This window comes from Fopius arisanus, unplaced genomic scaffold (genome assembly GCF_000806365.1).
Source record: "Fopius arisanus strain USDA-PBARC FA_bdor unplaced genomic scaffold, ASM80636v1 scaffold00028, whole genome shotgun sequence".
Classification (NCBI taxonomy): domain Eukaryota; kingdom Metazoa; phylum Arthropoda; class Insecta; order Hymenoptera; family Braconidae; genus Fopius; species Fopius arisanus.
In genome coordinates, this window is record NW_011887767.1 from 227,155 (window position 1) to 241,951 (window position 14,797).

Genomic DNA, 14,797 nt, shown 5'->3' on the forward strand with positions numbered 1-14,797 from the left:
AAAGAATTACGAAACATTCATTATTTTTCGATCTCTTTACAGATGAGACAAAATTATTTTCTGTTGATTATTATTTTAATACCGATTTTAGCCAATCCGCGTGCAGTAGTCGTGATCACGTGATGTGGTATCTTATAACTCAATATTCATTATGTATCACATATAATTAACAATAAGTTACCATGCAATCGTCCACTGAAAACAAAAGGCAAGTTCTCCAACACCGATTCTGAATATATCGGAGATATTTTGCAATCCATTTCTTGCAGCTTTACATAATTTATGAAAAAGGTTATGGCTAAAATTTCATCAACTTCTTTAGATTTCAAGATTTGCTGGTAAAATAGAGTGATAAATCTACACGTTGAAAAGAACTCATTTCATCATTGAGTTCTGTGGGTGGGGAAAATTTTGGGTAATTATAATTAAATAAATTTGAGGCACTGTTATACTTGTTTATTTGAATGACAAGCAACAGGAGATAAAATAAACCTTAATAAATGTGCAGTGTCATTGAGATGGCCCAACAAATGTGGCACCAATCTGATGTCTTGGTGGACCTCTGACATCTCTGTAGAAAGAATTGCGATGATTATGAACCGTTTGCAGTTCTTCAAATTTATTCGAAGGTGATCACCCCGTGGAATTATCAGTGGATGGCGACGAGCCCAGACTCCAGCAGTTTTTGGAGTTTCTCGGCAATCGCTGGATTCTTCAGGTGACTGGAATGACAAAATTAAAATTATAATTATCATATGAAAACAGAAAAATTACTCACGACAATTGGAGCCTATGAAATTCAATTTATCTCTTATCTTTTAAGGATGTTTCACATCGATATATAGCCAAAATTTACGTTTTTTACAAATTACGTTTTTTTTTGCAAATTATCGAAGAGTTGATGTAAAAAAATATAAAGTTTTTGCGTTTTGTCATTATTTAAGGGCTCACGAAGTTTAGTTGTGGTACGATCATTTTCATCCATGTTCTCTACAGTTTTGTGATTTTTTCTCAATGTTTAGGAAAAACGCAACAAAATGTTCGCGCCACCTCGAAACTCCATGAGTCATGAAATAATGACGAAACACAAAAACGTTGTTTTTGCACGTCAATTCCATAATGAGTTTGGCAGAAAAATGAGAAAAAACCTTAATTTTGACTATATATATGAGTGTACAAAATTGCCAAGCAGAATTGATAAAATACGTACTCTTGGAGGGCCTTGGGATCATTCTGCATCTGCTCTAGGATGAGTCTCATAGCTGGATCCCTGAGAATGCTCTGAACCTCAGGATCAGCCATAGCCCTCTTTCTGACCTCCTCTGGATTGGAATCATAATAAACCGAGCAGCTGCGATATCCCTCAGAGGCCTCCGCATTATTAGGATCAAGCCCCAGAGCAGTCTGATAAGCCTTGAGAGCCTTGGTGTGTTGCTGCATGCCCTGAAGAATCTTTCCCTTTCTTACCCACCCTTTAACAAACTCGGGATCCAACTCGACACACTTCTCGCAATCCTTCAGCCCCAAATCAAAGGCACCAAGTTTCGTGTAACAGGCAGCTCTGTTGCTGTAGTACTTGGCATCATCTGGATTTCTAGCAATTGCCTCAGAGTAGTGCTTGACAGCGCCAGCATAATCCCCGTCCTTAAACTTCTGATTTCCCTTTTCCTTCTCCTCCTCAGCCTTGGTGGGGTCAATAAACGCTCGCCTCTCCTCCTCCTTAATCTTCTGCTCAATATCAGACAGTAGTGTTTTTATGTCCGGAGTCCGGTGCTCCGACATGGACTTCTCATAGAAGACCTTGGCCTGTTTAAGATTCCCCATTCGTTTGTGAGCATTTCCAATTCGGGTGAAGGCCTTGGCAATGAGTTTGAAATCAGCTCGATTCTCACGTCCAACTTCAATGGCCTTTTCACACTGCTCGATACACTTCAAATATTCTTTTTGCTCGAAATACACAGCAGCAATATTCAGTAAATACGTTATTTCCGTTGGATCGAGCTCAATAGCTTTGTTGTAATGAACCAGTGCATTATCGAAATCCTTCTTCTTATAACTCTCATTGCCTTTCTGTTTTTCAACTAGTGCCTCACGTTTCTCTGGTGTCAAATCGTTCTGTGGTTTTTTCGGGGGCTTTTCCTGGGGTTTTTCCTCCTGAGGCTGACGTGGGGGATCGACCTCCATTGACTCATCCAGTCCAGCAGCGTCTGTGTCCATTACATTGAAATTTGAAAGTACGTAGAGTGTTTCCAGGACTCTGGGATCCTGCATGTGTGTACGCAGGCTACGTTGGTCTGTCTGGAGCTCTTTGAGGATTCGCATGTACTCTGGATCATCGAGATAATCTTTCGTTCGAGGGTCATTTCGTAGTTTTTCGTAAAGGCCTATAGAGTTGAAGGGATTAGAACGACTCATGGAGGCCTCTTGAGATTTTACCTCGCTCAGACTTTCTTTTATCTGAGCGTTGGCCGGGTCCAGCTGGAGACCTGTTTCGTATGCCTTTATTGACTCGTCTAGGCGTCCAAGATATGCAAGGGCACTGCCCTTACGAGAGTATCCCTTTGCCCAATCCGTTTTTAGGGATATCGTCCGCTCTGCATCCTCCAGGGCTTTGACGTACTGACCGGATTTTGCATACGCTGCTGAACGATTACTGTACAGCACGTGATTATCTTTGTCCAGGTTTATTGCTTCAGTGTAATATTTTATCGCGTCATCGTACTTGTTCTCGTGGAGCGCTGCGTTCCCTTTGTCCTTCAATGTGGTCACCTGAATGATATTGATGATAGGAAATCATTATTTTTTGTTAATAATTCTAGGAATTATGTTCTTTATTTATACGTTAGTCTTATTCATGAAAATCATGAAAATTATTTTTTGTAGCTGATTAAATTTACAACAGAAAATGTCTTTTAACGTTTTGTTATAAAGTCAATGACATTATAAATCAATCGATAATCTCAAAATTGAAAAATTCGAATTTCTTTACTAATGAATTGTAAAAATCGCATAAGTTAATGAATATTCCTTTAACAAGTGAAAATACCGCTAAAAATTCAATGAGAAATTTATTTCAAGAAATTAGGAGTGCAATTGTTTAATAACTTCTAGAATAATGCGGCTTTTCATAGGTTATGAAATGTTGCTAAAAATTCGACCATCAAAGTGCAGTGGAAAAAATTCACCTGTGACATTACGCTGCGTATTTTCTGATGCAATGATGATTATCAGCGTGGACGAAAAATTAGAGATATCACTTTTTTCTGGTTTCTCTGAGATCTCGTGGCTTCTACTGTTGTGATGTGCACCCCGTGTTCCCAACTTTTTTAATAACTTCTATTGTCTGTTTATTGAATGATTCCCTGATCGAAGGGAAGGGAAAAAAATCGTGACAAGTGAAACTCTGGGTAGCTGTTGGCCAACTGATTTTTCACTATTTTACACCGGTGTCTTTAGCAGTCTTGAGGTATGTCTAGAATGATATAGAATGCTCCAGAAACTTGGAGCACGTTCATGAATTGCTAAGCGTTTTTTGGCAGTCGTGATCGTGATATAATAATCATAGTAACACAGTAAGCAAGATGGCCACATGTCTTCGCCAAAATTCCCTGCAATTTAAAACAAATTTCCAATATTCTCATCCATATTTTCTAGAATAAACAATTCAAGCCAACACCCTTTAATCAACATCAGACAATTTTTCAAGTAAAATTAGTGGAAAACTTTGATTAAAAAAATCTTTATAATTATTTATTTAAAAAGTGAATGAAGGCAGGAATATTACCAGACGATAATAGTCACTAGAAATTGATATTTGCTTCTTCAAAAGTGAGAGGACAAATAAAAAAGAAGAGACATTTTTCAGACTTTCGTTGTTTACGTCGCGGTGAATGGTTTGAGGTAGAATGTGGGGTTAGAATTGTCTTTCTGACAATTCTATGTTTGATTATTTGATTAGTTGAGGAACAGCAGTTCTAAGGAGAGACTTTAGAAACTGAAGATTATTATTTTGAGGAGACGATGGCGACTATGGACGAATGGAACAGCATTGGGTCGTCAAAGAGGAATGTTATGAGCCCCAAAATTGTTAATCGAGCACCTGGAATCGGTGAAGGGGTTGATGAGTACTTGGAACCTCTGTTGAACAAAGTTTTGATGACCAAATCCTTCGGTGAGGTTTCATCTTTCCAGCCCCCAAAGTTCTTTTTGTTTCAGTAGTATATTTAAATTTCCGTATCAATTTCATATCAACGGATTGATAGTAATGTGACAACGAGTGGTTTTCATTCCAGGGATTAATTTAGGAGCCATTGAACTGTGTCAAGTAGCTGCAAGCTGTCCTGAGGGTAAAGGAGACAGATTCAGGATTTCCATACCCTATGCCAATCACAAACTCGAGTGGATTGTCATGTTCAATTCTATTTGTCCTGACGAGGGACCTGATTTCGAGTTCTCTGACAGATCATTTCTAGCCGATCCCGCCCTGCACACTCTCGAGAAATTCGTCCCCAGTCTGTATAACTGGAACCATTTGGAGCCTGATGCCTTGCTTGCTGTTATCACTGAGCTCGTTGCTCACTACAAAAAACATCAGGTTTGATCTCAATACTGAATAAATTCTTCGAATCCAATGAATTTTAATTCAATTCCATCCAACAGATTGACCAACTGAATCAATTCAGTGACCGTCTGAACGTAGAATACAAAACCATGATCTCAGGAACTGATATCAACGAAGACGACGTCGAGCTCATTCTCCTACCAGACAGTGTTCAGCCAGAGGAGGCCCACTTCCTCATTCGCTTGGCAATCGACTTTTCGAAGCTTCCAGGAAAACATCCATTCCTGAACAACGATGCAGCAATGCTCCTGGTGACATTCCAGGGTGCCCACTGGAATCGCATTACACCAAACTTATATTTTTCGAAAAACGTTAAAGAAACCTTCAGCAATTCAACTAGTCTTCACCTTCCAAGCTTCCCCTCAGAGAAGACTCTCGTGGACTACGTCCCCGAGGTAAACTCTTAATTTTTTTTAGATTGTGCTTTATAACATTAACCAGAAAAGTTTTTTGTTTGTTTTATTTGCCGTTTAAAAATGATTATTTAGGTAAAGAAATTGATAAACTCCAAGATCGACACTATCGCTACGAACTTCGAGAAAAAGAGGACCTTCATAGCAGCAGTATTGATTCTGCAGGGCCCAAGTGTTCTAGAGTATGATTGTGTTGAATTTAATTACATCAGTCTTATGCTGGTCCATCGGGATTTCTACTTCATCCTGCATTTTAACCTGCCCCCCACATTCCCCTGGACCCCCCCAAGGATCAGTCTCCAGTCGATTTATCACATGACATCTAAAACAGAGCTCTTCAAACAGGGGATTGCGAATAATTGTCCCTACAGCCCTCGTTGGCAGCCTGATTACATGTTCACCCAGGCCCTTCGGCATGTTATCACTGTGGAGATCAATAAGTTCAAAAATGCCTCCACGAAAAACCGTCGCTGATTGTTTTTTTAAAATTACTTTCGTCGTTCAGTTACTAATTTTTATGTGATTAATATTAAGTATGATAAAGAAGATGAATATAGGAGACATAATAAATATAATTTTGAAGTAATTCCAGAAGCTTTTTTTTTGATTTCCCAACACCTTCTATTTTTCCATTTAACTCATCTTCAAATCAATCCAATTGTGAGTTAAAATTAAAATTGTTGAAAATTTTTATATAAAAAAAATATCCTGACCGTAAGAGTAAAAGAAATGGTAAGAGAAATGCAAAGAGTACAGATCGGTGTAACAACAGGAATTAATTGGTTTGTTTCATTTTTAATATGTAAGGTACAATAATTATAATTTATAAATTTACATGTACAATGCTTATAATTTAGATTTATGATTTTCTTTCCATCTTTAATATTAAAATAAACTTAGACTGCATAACACTATTATTCGAATAATCAGTGGCCTACGTTCGTCCCCTGAATTATCTCGAAACTTCGAGTTTTCCGCGTTTAATAATTTCTGAACGACTCGGAAAATGTAAAAGAACATCATCTTTTTCAACAATAATTGATTCATAGTTATCGGGGCAAGATGCTCAAGATCAATGATTATGCGTGCAACTGCTGATGAGTAGATAAACTCTTGTCTCTTCCATCGAATGATTTCGTGAACAATAATCGAACATTCGATAATAGTGGACCCGCAATTTACGTACAAATGATTTTCGATTTTTTTTTGCTTTGCGTTCAATCCTATGTCACATCTTTAAGTAACAACTAAAATCTTAAAATTTTAAAAATACAGTGAAATAATTCAGAGTAACTGAAATCGGTTGAATACATCTTGGAAGAAAAAAAAATCATGGGAACAGATTTATAAATCGTACAGCAATAAATTATGTGGATGAATAAATATATATCAAAATATATGGTGGTCGTCGTGAAACAACTGTCTCAGTGGCTTTTTTCATTTCCTTTTATTTTTCTAATTACGTTTTCACTCAGCCCTGGACAACTCGAAGCAGTGGAGGGCGGTGATAATTTTCATTACTTTAGCGATCAGGACGAGGATAAGTCGAGCATAATACTAGATTCCTCCAGTGCTGGCAATGGCAGCGCATTCCTCTCCTCCTCGATTCTGGCATCTGACAGTTTTAGGAACTTGATGACCTTGTCTGTTGCCTGGATACCACAGCTGCTGGCCTCACTCTGTCGTGCAAATGAGAAATAAATATTAATTAAAATATACATTGAAAATTCATTTTTATTATTATACTTGTACCACGAGCAACAGTAGAACTAATAGAAATAGAAGAAAGTATGAGGGAGAAAAAACTAAATTCCACACTTGCGCCAGAGGTTTAATCTACGACTTTTGCGGGAGGAAAGTGGTTTCTCTTTATAAAATCGCACTTTTCCTTCAACCAAGCAACCATCGATTATACATGAACCAATTTCACCAACAAAACGGAAAAATTTCAATAACTTACCGATACTGTCAAATTCATGAAATTGTAAAACTTCTGAAGAACAGCCACCATCGTAGCGAAATTATTCCCGGGGATCTTCCCTCGCACCCAAGTCTCATACTCCTGCAAAACGATGCAAAAATAATAATCAATAACTTCATCCAAATCATCTCCTCAAGATGTAAAACAAATTCATTCCATTGATGTACCTTGTTGTCCATAATTAAATATCCCAGCAGTAGAACCACGTAGGCACCAATGAGTGTGTGTTCCATGTGTCTTCCAGCCTTTTGCAGCACTGGAAATTCCAAAAACCCACGAAATTAAAATCCACTTTAAACCGATAATTGCTCAAAACTAAATATAAGTACTCGTCATTACATTTTTGTACAGTCTTTTCAATGAACTCATCTTGCGTCTCCTTAGTGCTGTTAACAGTCTCGGTCTGCTCAGAGTCCTTTTTCCCATCAAGAATGGCATCAGTTTTCTGCTCCTCACTGATAGCAAGTTCCTCCTGCTTATAGAAGAGATCGATGAGTGCTTCAACCCCACTCTCAGTTCGATCGAATAAATCGTCAGACGAAGGTGGTGCTTTGGATTCCATGAGCATCTTCTTATTATCCTCACACTGTTCAACTAAATTAATAAGTAGAATAAGTGTCAGCATCATCATGTCAAATCGTTTCTCCTCAGGCAGAGACTCTGGCACACGCAACAAAAGATTCAAACTGCAGTCAACAACTCCACTTTGGGCACCAAGTGATTTACTGCCAAAGGACTGCCTATTGAACCGATGAGTCAAATTAATAAGCACATTGAGGATAGCAATGATGCACTCCCTGATAACAGCTCCAGTGCTTGTTTTGTCACTGATATCAACAATTGGATAGATGGAGATCTCTTGTCCACAGAGATAATACAAATTCGAAAGAGTGCTGACGAGCACTCCATCGTCATACTTGAGCAGATAATTCTGATTCTCTTCGTTCTTCTGTGTTACATTCTCGAGAACCCTGAGACACCTGTCAACTTTCCTCAACTTGTCAAGAACAGGTTCATTCCAGCCAGACCTAGTAACATCGGAAGCCACAATACTTCGATGGCACTCCTTGATGGTCTTGACGATGTGCTCGAGACCCCCGAGCTCCCTGAGCTCCTCCTTGAACCACTCGCCAGCTCTTTTAGATGTCAGACTGAGAAGTGTCTCCATTGCCAACTGCCCAACCGTAATATTATCAAGATTGAGATGCTTGGCGTGCCCTTGTGCCTGAATATCAGCACAAAGTTGCCTAACCTTCTCCTTATTCTTGAGGAGCTCAGCCCTGCTGAGGCCACAGTCGTCAAGTGCATCTTTGTGGCTGGCATCAGACTCCAAAAGACTCAGCATCAGCTCCAAGCAGTCCCTGTCAAGATCCATCGCCAGCCTGTCCTGACTGAGGACAAACATCACAGTAGCTGTGCAGAGTCCCAGGCTCTGGTCCTTTGTGGCATCGTGAAGAGCCTTGAAAAATTTTGCCACCGTTCCATGGGCCCTGACATGCATTCTGAAGGCAGGTGCCATGCATTTGCTTGCCAGTCTTATGGCTGACAAGCACCTAGTGGCATTCGGATTATTCTCTCTCAACGTATCCAGAATATACTCAACATCATCATTAAACTCTTGAAACTCTCCACTCTCCTGAATCTGATGTGCCTTCTTAACATTTTTAACAACAGTATAAAAACCTTTAACTCTCTTTCCACACCGAATGCTGGTGATTGCTTCGGCGTCATCATTGAAATCCATGTCGTCAGTCTCTGGATAGGTTACGACTCTCGTCAACTTGTCAGTGTCATCTAGTTCACCGTCGAAGGTTTGACCAGAGGCACCAGAGCCCGATGCAGCATTGGGTGCTGCTGTTACAGCGGCAGCCTCTGGAATAATTGACTCCTTGTCGTTGTCACACCACTTGTGCTTGTACAGTGCCCTCCTTTTATTACCATTGGTGGCACCTGTTGATCTGCTCTTGAAGATGCTTCCCCTGGTAACGGGTTTTACTGGTGCAGGTGTCTGATCACCTGGACTGGGTGCTGGTACCTCAGTGTTGCCACTGGCAGCTTCAGAGTCCTCAGAGCCTGAAAACCAGTCCTGATCGAGCAGTGTTTTAGCTGCTGACTTGTCGTCAGGGGGTTGTGGCTCTTCTGGGGCTGGCTGAGGCACTGGGTCTCGATAGGTTTCAGGTTCCATATAATCTTCATGCCTCTGGGGTTCAGGATCGTCTGGTCTGTCAGGCCTGTCGTTGTCACTCGATAAAATATCAATCAGCTCTTGTGTCGTCGTTGGCAGTGGCTGGTCCCGACCAATCAGGGGCTCAACTATTGGCTTGTAACTCGTGCAGTCAGTCTTAACGATGTCATAGTGAGAGATCGAGGTGTTGTTTGAGTCAGTTATCGATTTTCTCAGGGTCAGGGAGAGACCTGAACTCTGGGTGGTTGGAGTTGTAGGTGGGGGTGACGTGATAATTGGAGCTGGGGTGATATCCAGGTTGAGATTTTTGGCTCGACTGCGAGTTGTTCTGCGGGTTGAGAGCTCTGGGCTGTCAAGGGGAATTGATACTGTTGTTACTGTGGGCTGTTGAGATCTTGTGGGACGATCTGATTTTATTTCTGGACTGAAGCTTTTGCGATCTGGCTCGCTCTTCGTCGGACTCACTGGTGTGCTCACACGATAGGTTTCAGGTTCCTCTGATGGCTCCTGACTGTCACCTGACAAGAGGCGAGCTGTTCCCTTGCAGATCCTCAGGACTATCGGTGGTTTTCCATCGTCACGAGTTGATGTGTCACTCGAACTACCGTCGAGGCTCTCACTCGTCTTTCTCAGGGGCTTTGCGGGCTTTGGGGGTGGATGTTTCGATTTTTTCGGATATTTTTCGGGATCAGGTACTTGGCGGTAGGTGGGTAGTTCTGTGCGAACCTCTTGTGGAATTGGAGCTGGGGTATTTCGGGACTTGAAGAACTTTTTTGGCTTTGGGGCTGAGGGACTCGGTGTTGAGGACTTTGGGTCCAGGTCGGGGGAAAAGGAAAAGGGATCGTTGGGAGGGACTTGAGTGTTTTGGTTCGAGTAGTCGAGTTTTGGTTTCTTCGCACCGAACGTTCGCTGGATGTCATCTCGTCGACCTGAGGGATTAGTTTTATTATTGAGAGTTTAGACGAGTCTCTAGAGAAAAGTGTTTTTAGTGGCCTATTGAATTCCCGTGATTTTTTTAAAAGCAATTGAGAGTTCATGTACTCTTTTAAAAATAACTGATGAGCTAACCAAATTTTGTAATATCTCAACCTATTGTTCGCTCGTCATTGCGAAATTTTTTTCATGCTGAGTATAAGGAAAAAAAGACTTGATAAAAGTTTTGTATTTTGTTACTCCAAGATAATTAATTAATTCAATTGTGGGAGATCTTGAAGTTAGAAGTTATTCGATATAGAAAAAGGAAAGAATAATTATTGATGACTCAACAGTGGTCAGATTGATGTTTCCCAGGAAATGGAACGTTTTGTTCTGGAATGTGCCAGGTGTTTCGAAGGTCAGTATCACTTCCTCTTCCCCCCCATTAAACATCGAGAAAGTAATGAAAAACAAAATTACCATTGATGTTGGTACTTCGAATGGACGTGAAGGACGTGATCCCCCATTTCCCAACAGTCCCCGCTGATTTAGCAGCCGATGGACGATTGCTATTTTCACGAAATAGCTTGTCAAATTGTATACTACCTGGTGTAACACTATTCACCTTACGACTGTACGATTTCGTGTAACTGCGTGACGTCATTTTTCCCTCGATATCTCATAAATTTTCTGCATTCCAATAGTCACATTTGTTGTAATACCCCTTCATAATTCAATTGCCCTCGACGTTCTCTCACTCTATCCTCGTGTAATTAACTTCTTCCAATTAATAATGTGATATCGTGAATGGGCGATGCGCCAACGGTTTGTTTGATGATTATTTTTTTACCCTAGGTCTGAGATTCTCTGTGATTTATAACGCCCACAACATTAAACACTCTAATAACCAAAATCCTCGGGCTTTTTTACTATCCGGGGATGTGGCACACGCGTCATCGATGCGAATAGTGGTAAAAAAATCAATTAACGAATAGAATTTTCGGAACATATGAAAGAAACAAACGCCATGTTTCATTCGTCCCCTCTACAATTCTCTCTCTATCTCTCTTCCTTCGATGCACACTCAACTTTTTTTTTCTCCCCGACTACGATTTTTATCAATTATTTTCAAACTTCTCTATTTATAGATCAAGCGAAATTATCGGGTACTTGATTTAGGTGGTTGTTTAGATATTTTTTTCGGTATTTATAGCACTTTTTTTATTAACTACCGTTATTGCGATGGGGCTACATGAGTTTAATTGGAAATATCAATCATAACATGATCTTTGCCATCTGTCGATGTTTTTCGTTTTCGAGAGACTCTGAATATGGAGAGAATTTTAAGATGGTGGACGTGAAAGTTTGTGTGAATTTTTCGATTGCAGCGCACCAGGTGTCGGCGGGCTGCTGGGGGAATCACGGCTGATTAAGTGTTGGTAAAAAAGGGATTTTTACTGGTGGTCGTTGGTGACGATGGAATGTTTGTGAGATTACTTCAGTGACAGATGCAGTAACTTGAGATGAATCGATACTTCAAAATAATCTTGGAATTGATCTATGTCGAATTATTATTTCTCGATAAGTCGATACTTAAAGATGAATATGTAATCGATATATATGTATATCGATTATTGTCGATTTAACCAGAAAGCATCAAGAAACTGTTCAACTTCATGCAATAAAATATAGTGTCTATCAGTATTCGAGAAATAATATTATAAAAAAAGGATTTTGGATATGTAACAAAATTATATATTTCATGTAACTCATTTTTCCATTATCCAACTAGATTTTACAGATTAATGTCACTCGTATGCTGTACATTACCCAACATGCAATCCTAAAATTAATTAAAATTCGTTAGAGCAACTCGGAAAAATCCTGACTATTAATAAAATAATTTACTCAATGCAAATGCCTGGATTAACAGGGTAATTACTAAAATTGCCCCGTTAATTGCTAATCGTATTTCAAAAACGATTATTCATCGCCTGAAACAATTATTCATTGAAAAGATAATCATTCTTGTCACATTGAGTTCCAATTATAAATGAAATATCCAATTCCTCTTCAAAAATACCAAATATCGTTTAATATTAATAGACGTAATTTACTATTGCTACAAAGTTTTTAAAATAGTGATTTTTTATTTATTTAGAAACTTGTGTGGAAATATGGAGAACATTTTTTTTCGCAGAATAAATGAAATAGAAAAAAACCTTGGCCCTGCGTAATATTGTTAACATTGATCCCCTCATGGGCTTCAGTCGATGAATAACCACCTTACGAATAGGACACATTGACGAGGATTCCCCGTCTATTTCCATCAACAACGTACCTGAAAATAGCCGCATCAGATGAAATGAGAAAAAAAAGAGGGAAAAAACTCCCATTATCGAAGTGAACCGAGGCATTACGTGCATCGCAATGACTAACCAATGAATCTCAGCCCGTAAACAAGGAATTAATCATCATGCGGATGATCGAATGCACAGAAAAAAACACAGGTGATTATTCGACTATTTGAAGTGAATTACACTGGGAGGGCTTAAAATTTTCCTCCACTTTTGACCTCAACAGCAAGAATCAGAATTCAGACATTTTTCTCTACCCGCATAAGTCCTTCGTAGACCTCAGAATGCTCATTCATTCATTCATGAAATTCCCACGAGTTTGAGAATTTAGCAAATTTTTTTTTTCACCTGACAGTGAGAAATGCCACAATCAAAAATTGTTTCGAAGCCTTTGCGATGCAACACAGTGACTTTGTGAACCTATTCAGCCCTGTACTGACCTCTACGTCACTCTCACCCATAAATGGAGATCGAGGACGCGGAAGATTGTCACCTGAATCCCCCGAGTATAGATGTTGGAAGCCATCGCAATCGAGCTCCAGATGACTTCTTCATCACTTCAATAACGTCTCTAGGTGCATCTCCCACTACTCATCTTTTTCTATCGCTTCATTATCATTGATTTCACATAAAAAAGCTCCAACACTTCTAAAATCTACCCAGAATTACGTGAAAAACGTTTAATTGCAATTAAAATTATTTAATTTTCACACGTCGTATGGAAAATTAATACTCTACACTTTACACCCGAGAAATCGTGCGAAAAAGCAAACTTTTCATGGTACTATTGGAATTGTTAGAACCAAATCAAACTAAAAATTGAAGACATTCAAAACGTTGAGGTAAAGAACTTTTAAATTATTGAGAGGTTTTCACAATTGTTTTCTGTGTGAGAGACTCATATCAATGGCGAAAATTATAGTACTGATTTGTCTCCTGGCCCTGCCTGATTTTCTTCGTCATCATGTGCAGGACACAGGGTTCATCGTTCCAGAAATTCGCAGATGTATTTTTGATTATTTTAATAACCAGTTATTTATTAGTAATGATTAGAAATTTAAACTTCAACTCTAGACTTCTTTAAATTGTGCACTCGAATCTAATCTCTAAGTGTAGCAATTAGGGGCTAACAAGTAAAAATCGTCAGTGCCCTAGGCCCTTTATTACCAATAGACTCTTTGTTCTTTATCTGTTATTTATTAAAGTTGCCGCGAAAGAAACACTTTAATGTCGACAAATCAATTTAAACAACTTTTGAGGTTTGATATTCGAAATGTGTCAAGGTATTATAAGACCGATTTTTCTTAATAATTTCTTTTTACGAATGTGACAGTATTTCTAAAGATAATTAAAGATTTCAGGTCTAACCGAAATAAACAAAAATTGCAGCAACAATTATTGGAAGTATTTTTCACTCAATCGTGGACAAGCGACCGGTTGTCACAGGTCTCAGCAAATATCGAGTGACTCATTCAGGATGGTCGACCATTTTAGCCAAAATTGACATTGTTTTAAATTTTCCTGGCAAATTATCAATGGGACTGCCGTTAAAAAATATAACCTTGCAACATTTTGTCTTTATTTGATGGCGCACGAAATTTCGTGAGTGGCGGTGTGGATATTTTCATGTGATCTACAGTCTTGTGATACTTTTTAAATGTTTAGAAAAAAAACGCAGAAAAATGTTGGCACCATCTTGAAACTTCGTGAGTTATTAAGGAATGATTAAATGTAAAACGTTATATTTTTTGACGTGAGTAATCGTAAATTTAACAGAAAAATGAAGAGAATGTGAATTTTCGTGGAAAGGGTGTAGAATATCCTTAGCTTGTTTATGGCCTATAAAACCCAACGTGAAGCTACTCAAAAGACAAAGATCTGCCTCGTCTTCCTCAGACCTCACACTCTGGACGAATGGGTTGTCAGGGGAGACAGTTGGACGGAATATCAACCCAGCTTAAATTATATGGGATTCTATTTAAAGTTATATATTTTAAAAATTGAATAAATGATGGAGTGGAATATTAAAGATAGTAGAAGAGATAACTTGCGCTGCACCATGTGCCGAAACAAAAGAGACTAGAGCGGGAGAATTGAAGGGGTCCATCGGTATACTAACGGAGAGGATATGCTACTATTAAAAATAGCAACTAGGCTCTAGGGGGTATTATTGACCCAGGCGGGTTAGAACAAGGGTTACGGTGTTTCCGGTCGGGCGGTTAGAGGCCGCAGAGAGGCCACAAACAACACTTTCACGTACAAGCCTTTAACACGAGGACGCAACAAACAAAGTGCCCTCCAATCCCTCCGAAAATCATCAACGTT

General features: G+C 39.2%; 3 protein-coding genes and 1 long non-coding RNA gene across 4 annotated transcripts; 2 read left to right on the forward strand and 2 right to left on the reverse strand.

Moving 5' to 3' along the window:
• Window positions 1-157: 157 nt before the first annotated feature.
• Window positions 158-600, forward strand: LOC105265165 (uncharacterized). The gene is made up of 3 exons (XR_892053.1): window positions 158-208; window positions 323-415; window positions 509-600. It is a non-coding gene; the product is annotated as an uncharacterized lncRNA (long non-coding RNA).
• On the reverse strand, window positions 442-3,570 carry Stip1 (Stress-induced phosphoprotein 1). Its single transcript, XM_011302519.1, has 3 exons — window positions 3,186-3,570; window positions 1,211-2,769; window positions 442-722 (listed from the first exon to the last, which is right to left on the reverse strand). The coding sequence occupies exons 1-3, from the start codon at window positions 3,192-3,194 to the stop codon at window positions 650-652; spliced, it is 1,641 nt and encodes a 546-aa protein (XP_011300821.1). The 5' UTR covers window positions 3,195-3,570; the 3' UTR covers window positions 442-649.
• An 81-nt stretch (window positions 3,571-3,651) lies between these two features.
• On the forward strand, window positions 3,652-5,611 carry LOC105265166 (BRCA1-A complex subunit BRE). The gene is made up of 4 exons (XM_011302520.1): window positions 3,652-4,171; window positions 4,293-4,594; window positions 4,660-5,016; window positions 5,110-5,611. The coding sequence occupies exons 1-4, from the start codon at window positions 4,021-4,023 to the stop codon at window positions 5,506-5,508; spliced, it is 1,209 nt and encodes a 402-aa protein (XP_011300822.1). The 5' UTR covers window positions 3,652-4,020; the 3' UTR covers window positions 5,509-5,611.
• A 198-nt stretch (window positions 5,612-5,809) lies between these two features.
• wapl (wings apart-like) lies at window positions 5,810-11,456 on the reverse strand. The gene is made up of 5 exons (XM_011302522.1): window positions 10,596-11,456; window positions 7,355-10,129; window positions 7,183-7,271; window positions 6,995-7,096; window positions 5,810-6,713 (listed from the first exon to the last, which is right to left on the reverse strand). The coding sequence occupies exons 1-5, from the start codon at window positions 10,777-10,779 to the stop codon at window positions 6,564-6,566; spliced, it is 3,300 nt and encodes a 1,099-aa protein (XP_011300824.1). The 5' UTR covers window positions 10,780-11,456; the 3' UTR covers window positions 5,810-6,563.
• Between the last annotated feature and the right edge of the window lie 3,341 nt (window positions 11,457-14,797).

What these genes read in the sequence shown, in the direction of transcription:
- Stip1 (XM_011302519.1), bottom strand. An exon ending in GATCCCAAGGCCCTCCAAGA is followed by an intron (nt 723 to 1,210) that starts GTACGTATTTTA and finishes TTGTCATTCCAG; the next exon opens with TCACCTGAAGAATCCAGCGA.
- LOC105265166 (XM_011302520.1), top strand. Translation starts at nt 4,021, where the DNA reads ATGGCGACTATGGACGAATGGAACAGCATTGGGTCGTCAAAGAGGAAT. An exon ending in TTTGATGACCAAATCCTTCG is followed by an intron (nt 4,172 to 4,292) that starts GTGAGGTTTCAT and finishes TTTTCATTCCAG; the next exon opens with GGATTAATTTAGGAGCCATT. An exon ending in CTCACTACAAAAAACATCAG is followed by an intron (nt 4,595 to 4,659) that starts GTTTGATCTCAA and finishes TCCATCCAACAG; the next exon opens with ATTGACCAACTGAATCAATT.
- wapl (XM_011302522.1), bottom strand. Translation starts at nt 10,779, where the DNA reads ATGACGTCACGCAGTTACACGAAATCGTACAGTCGTAAGGTGAATAGT. An exon ending in TGAAAAGACTGTACAAAAAT is followed by an intron (nt 7,272 to 7,354) that starts GTAATGACGAGT and finishes TGGAATTTCCAG; the next exon opens with TGCTGCAAAAGGCTGGAAGA. An exon ending in TCATGAATTTGACAGTATCG is followed by an intron (nt 6,714 to 6,994) that starts GTAAGTTATTGA and finishes TTTGCACGACAG; the next exon opens with AGTGAGGCCAGCAGCTGTGG.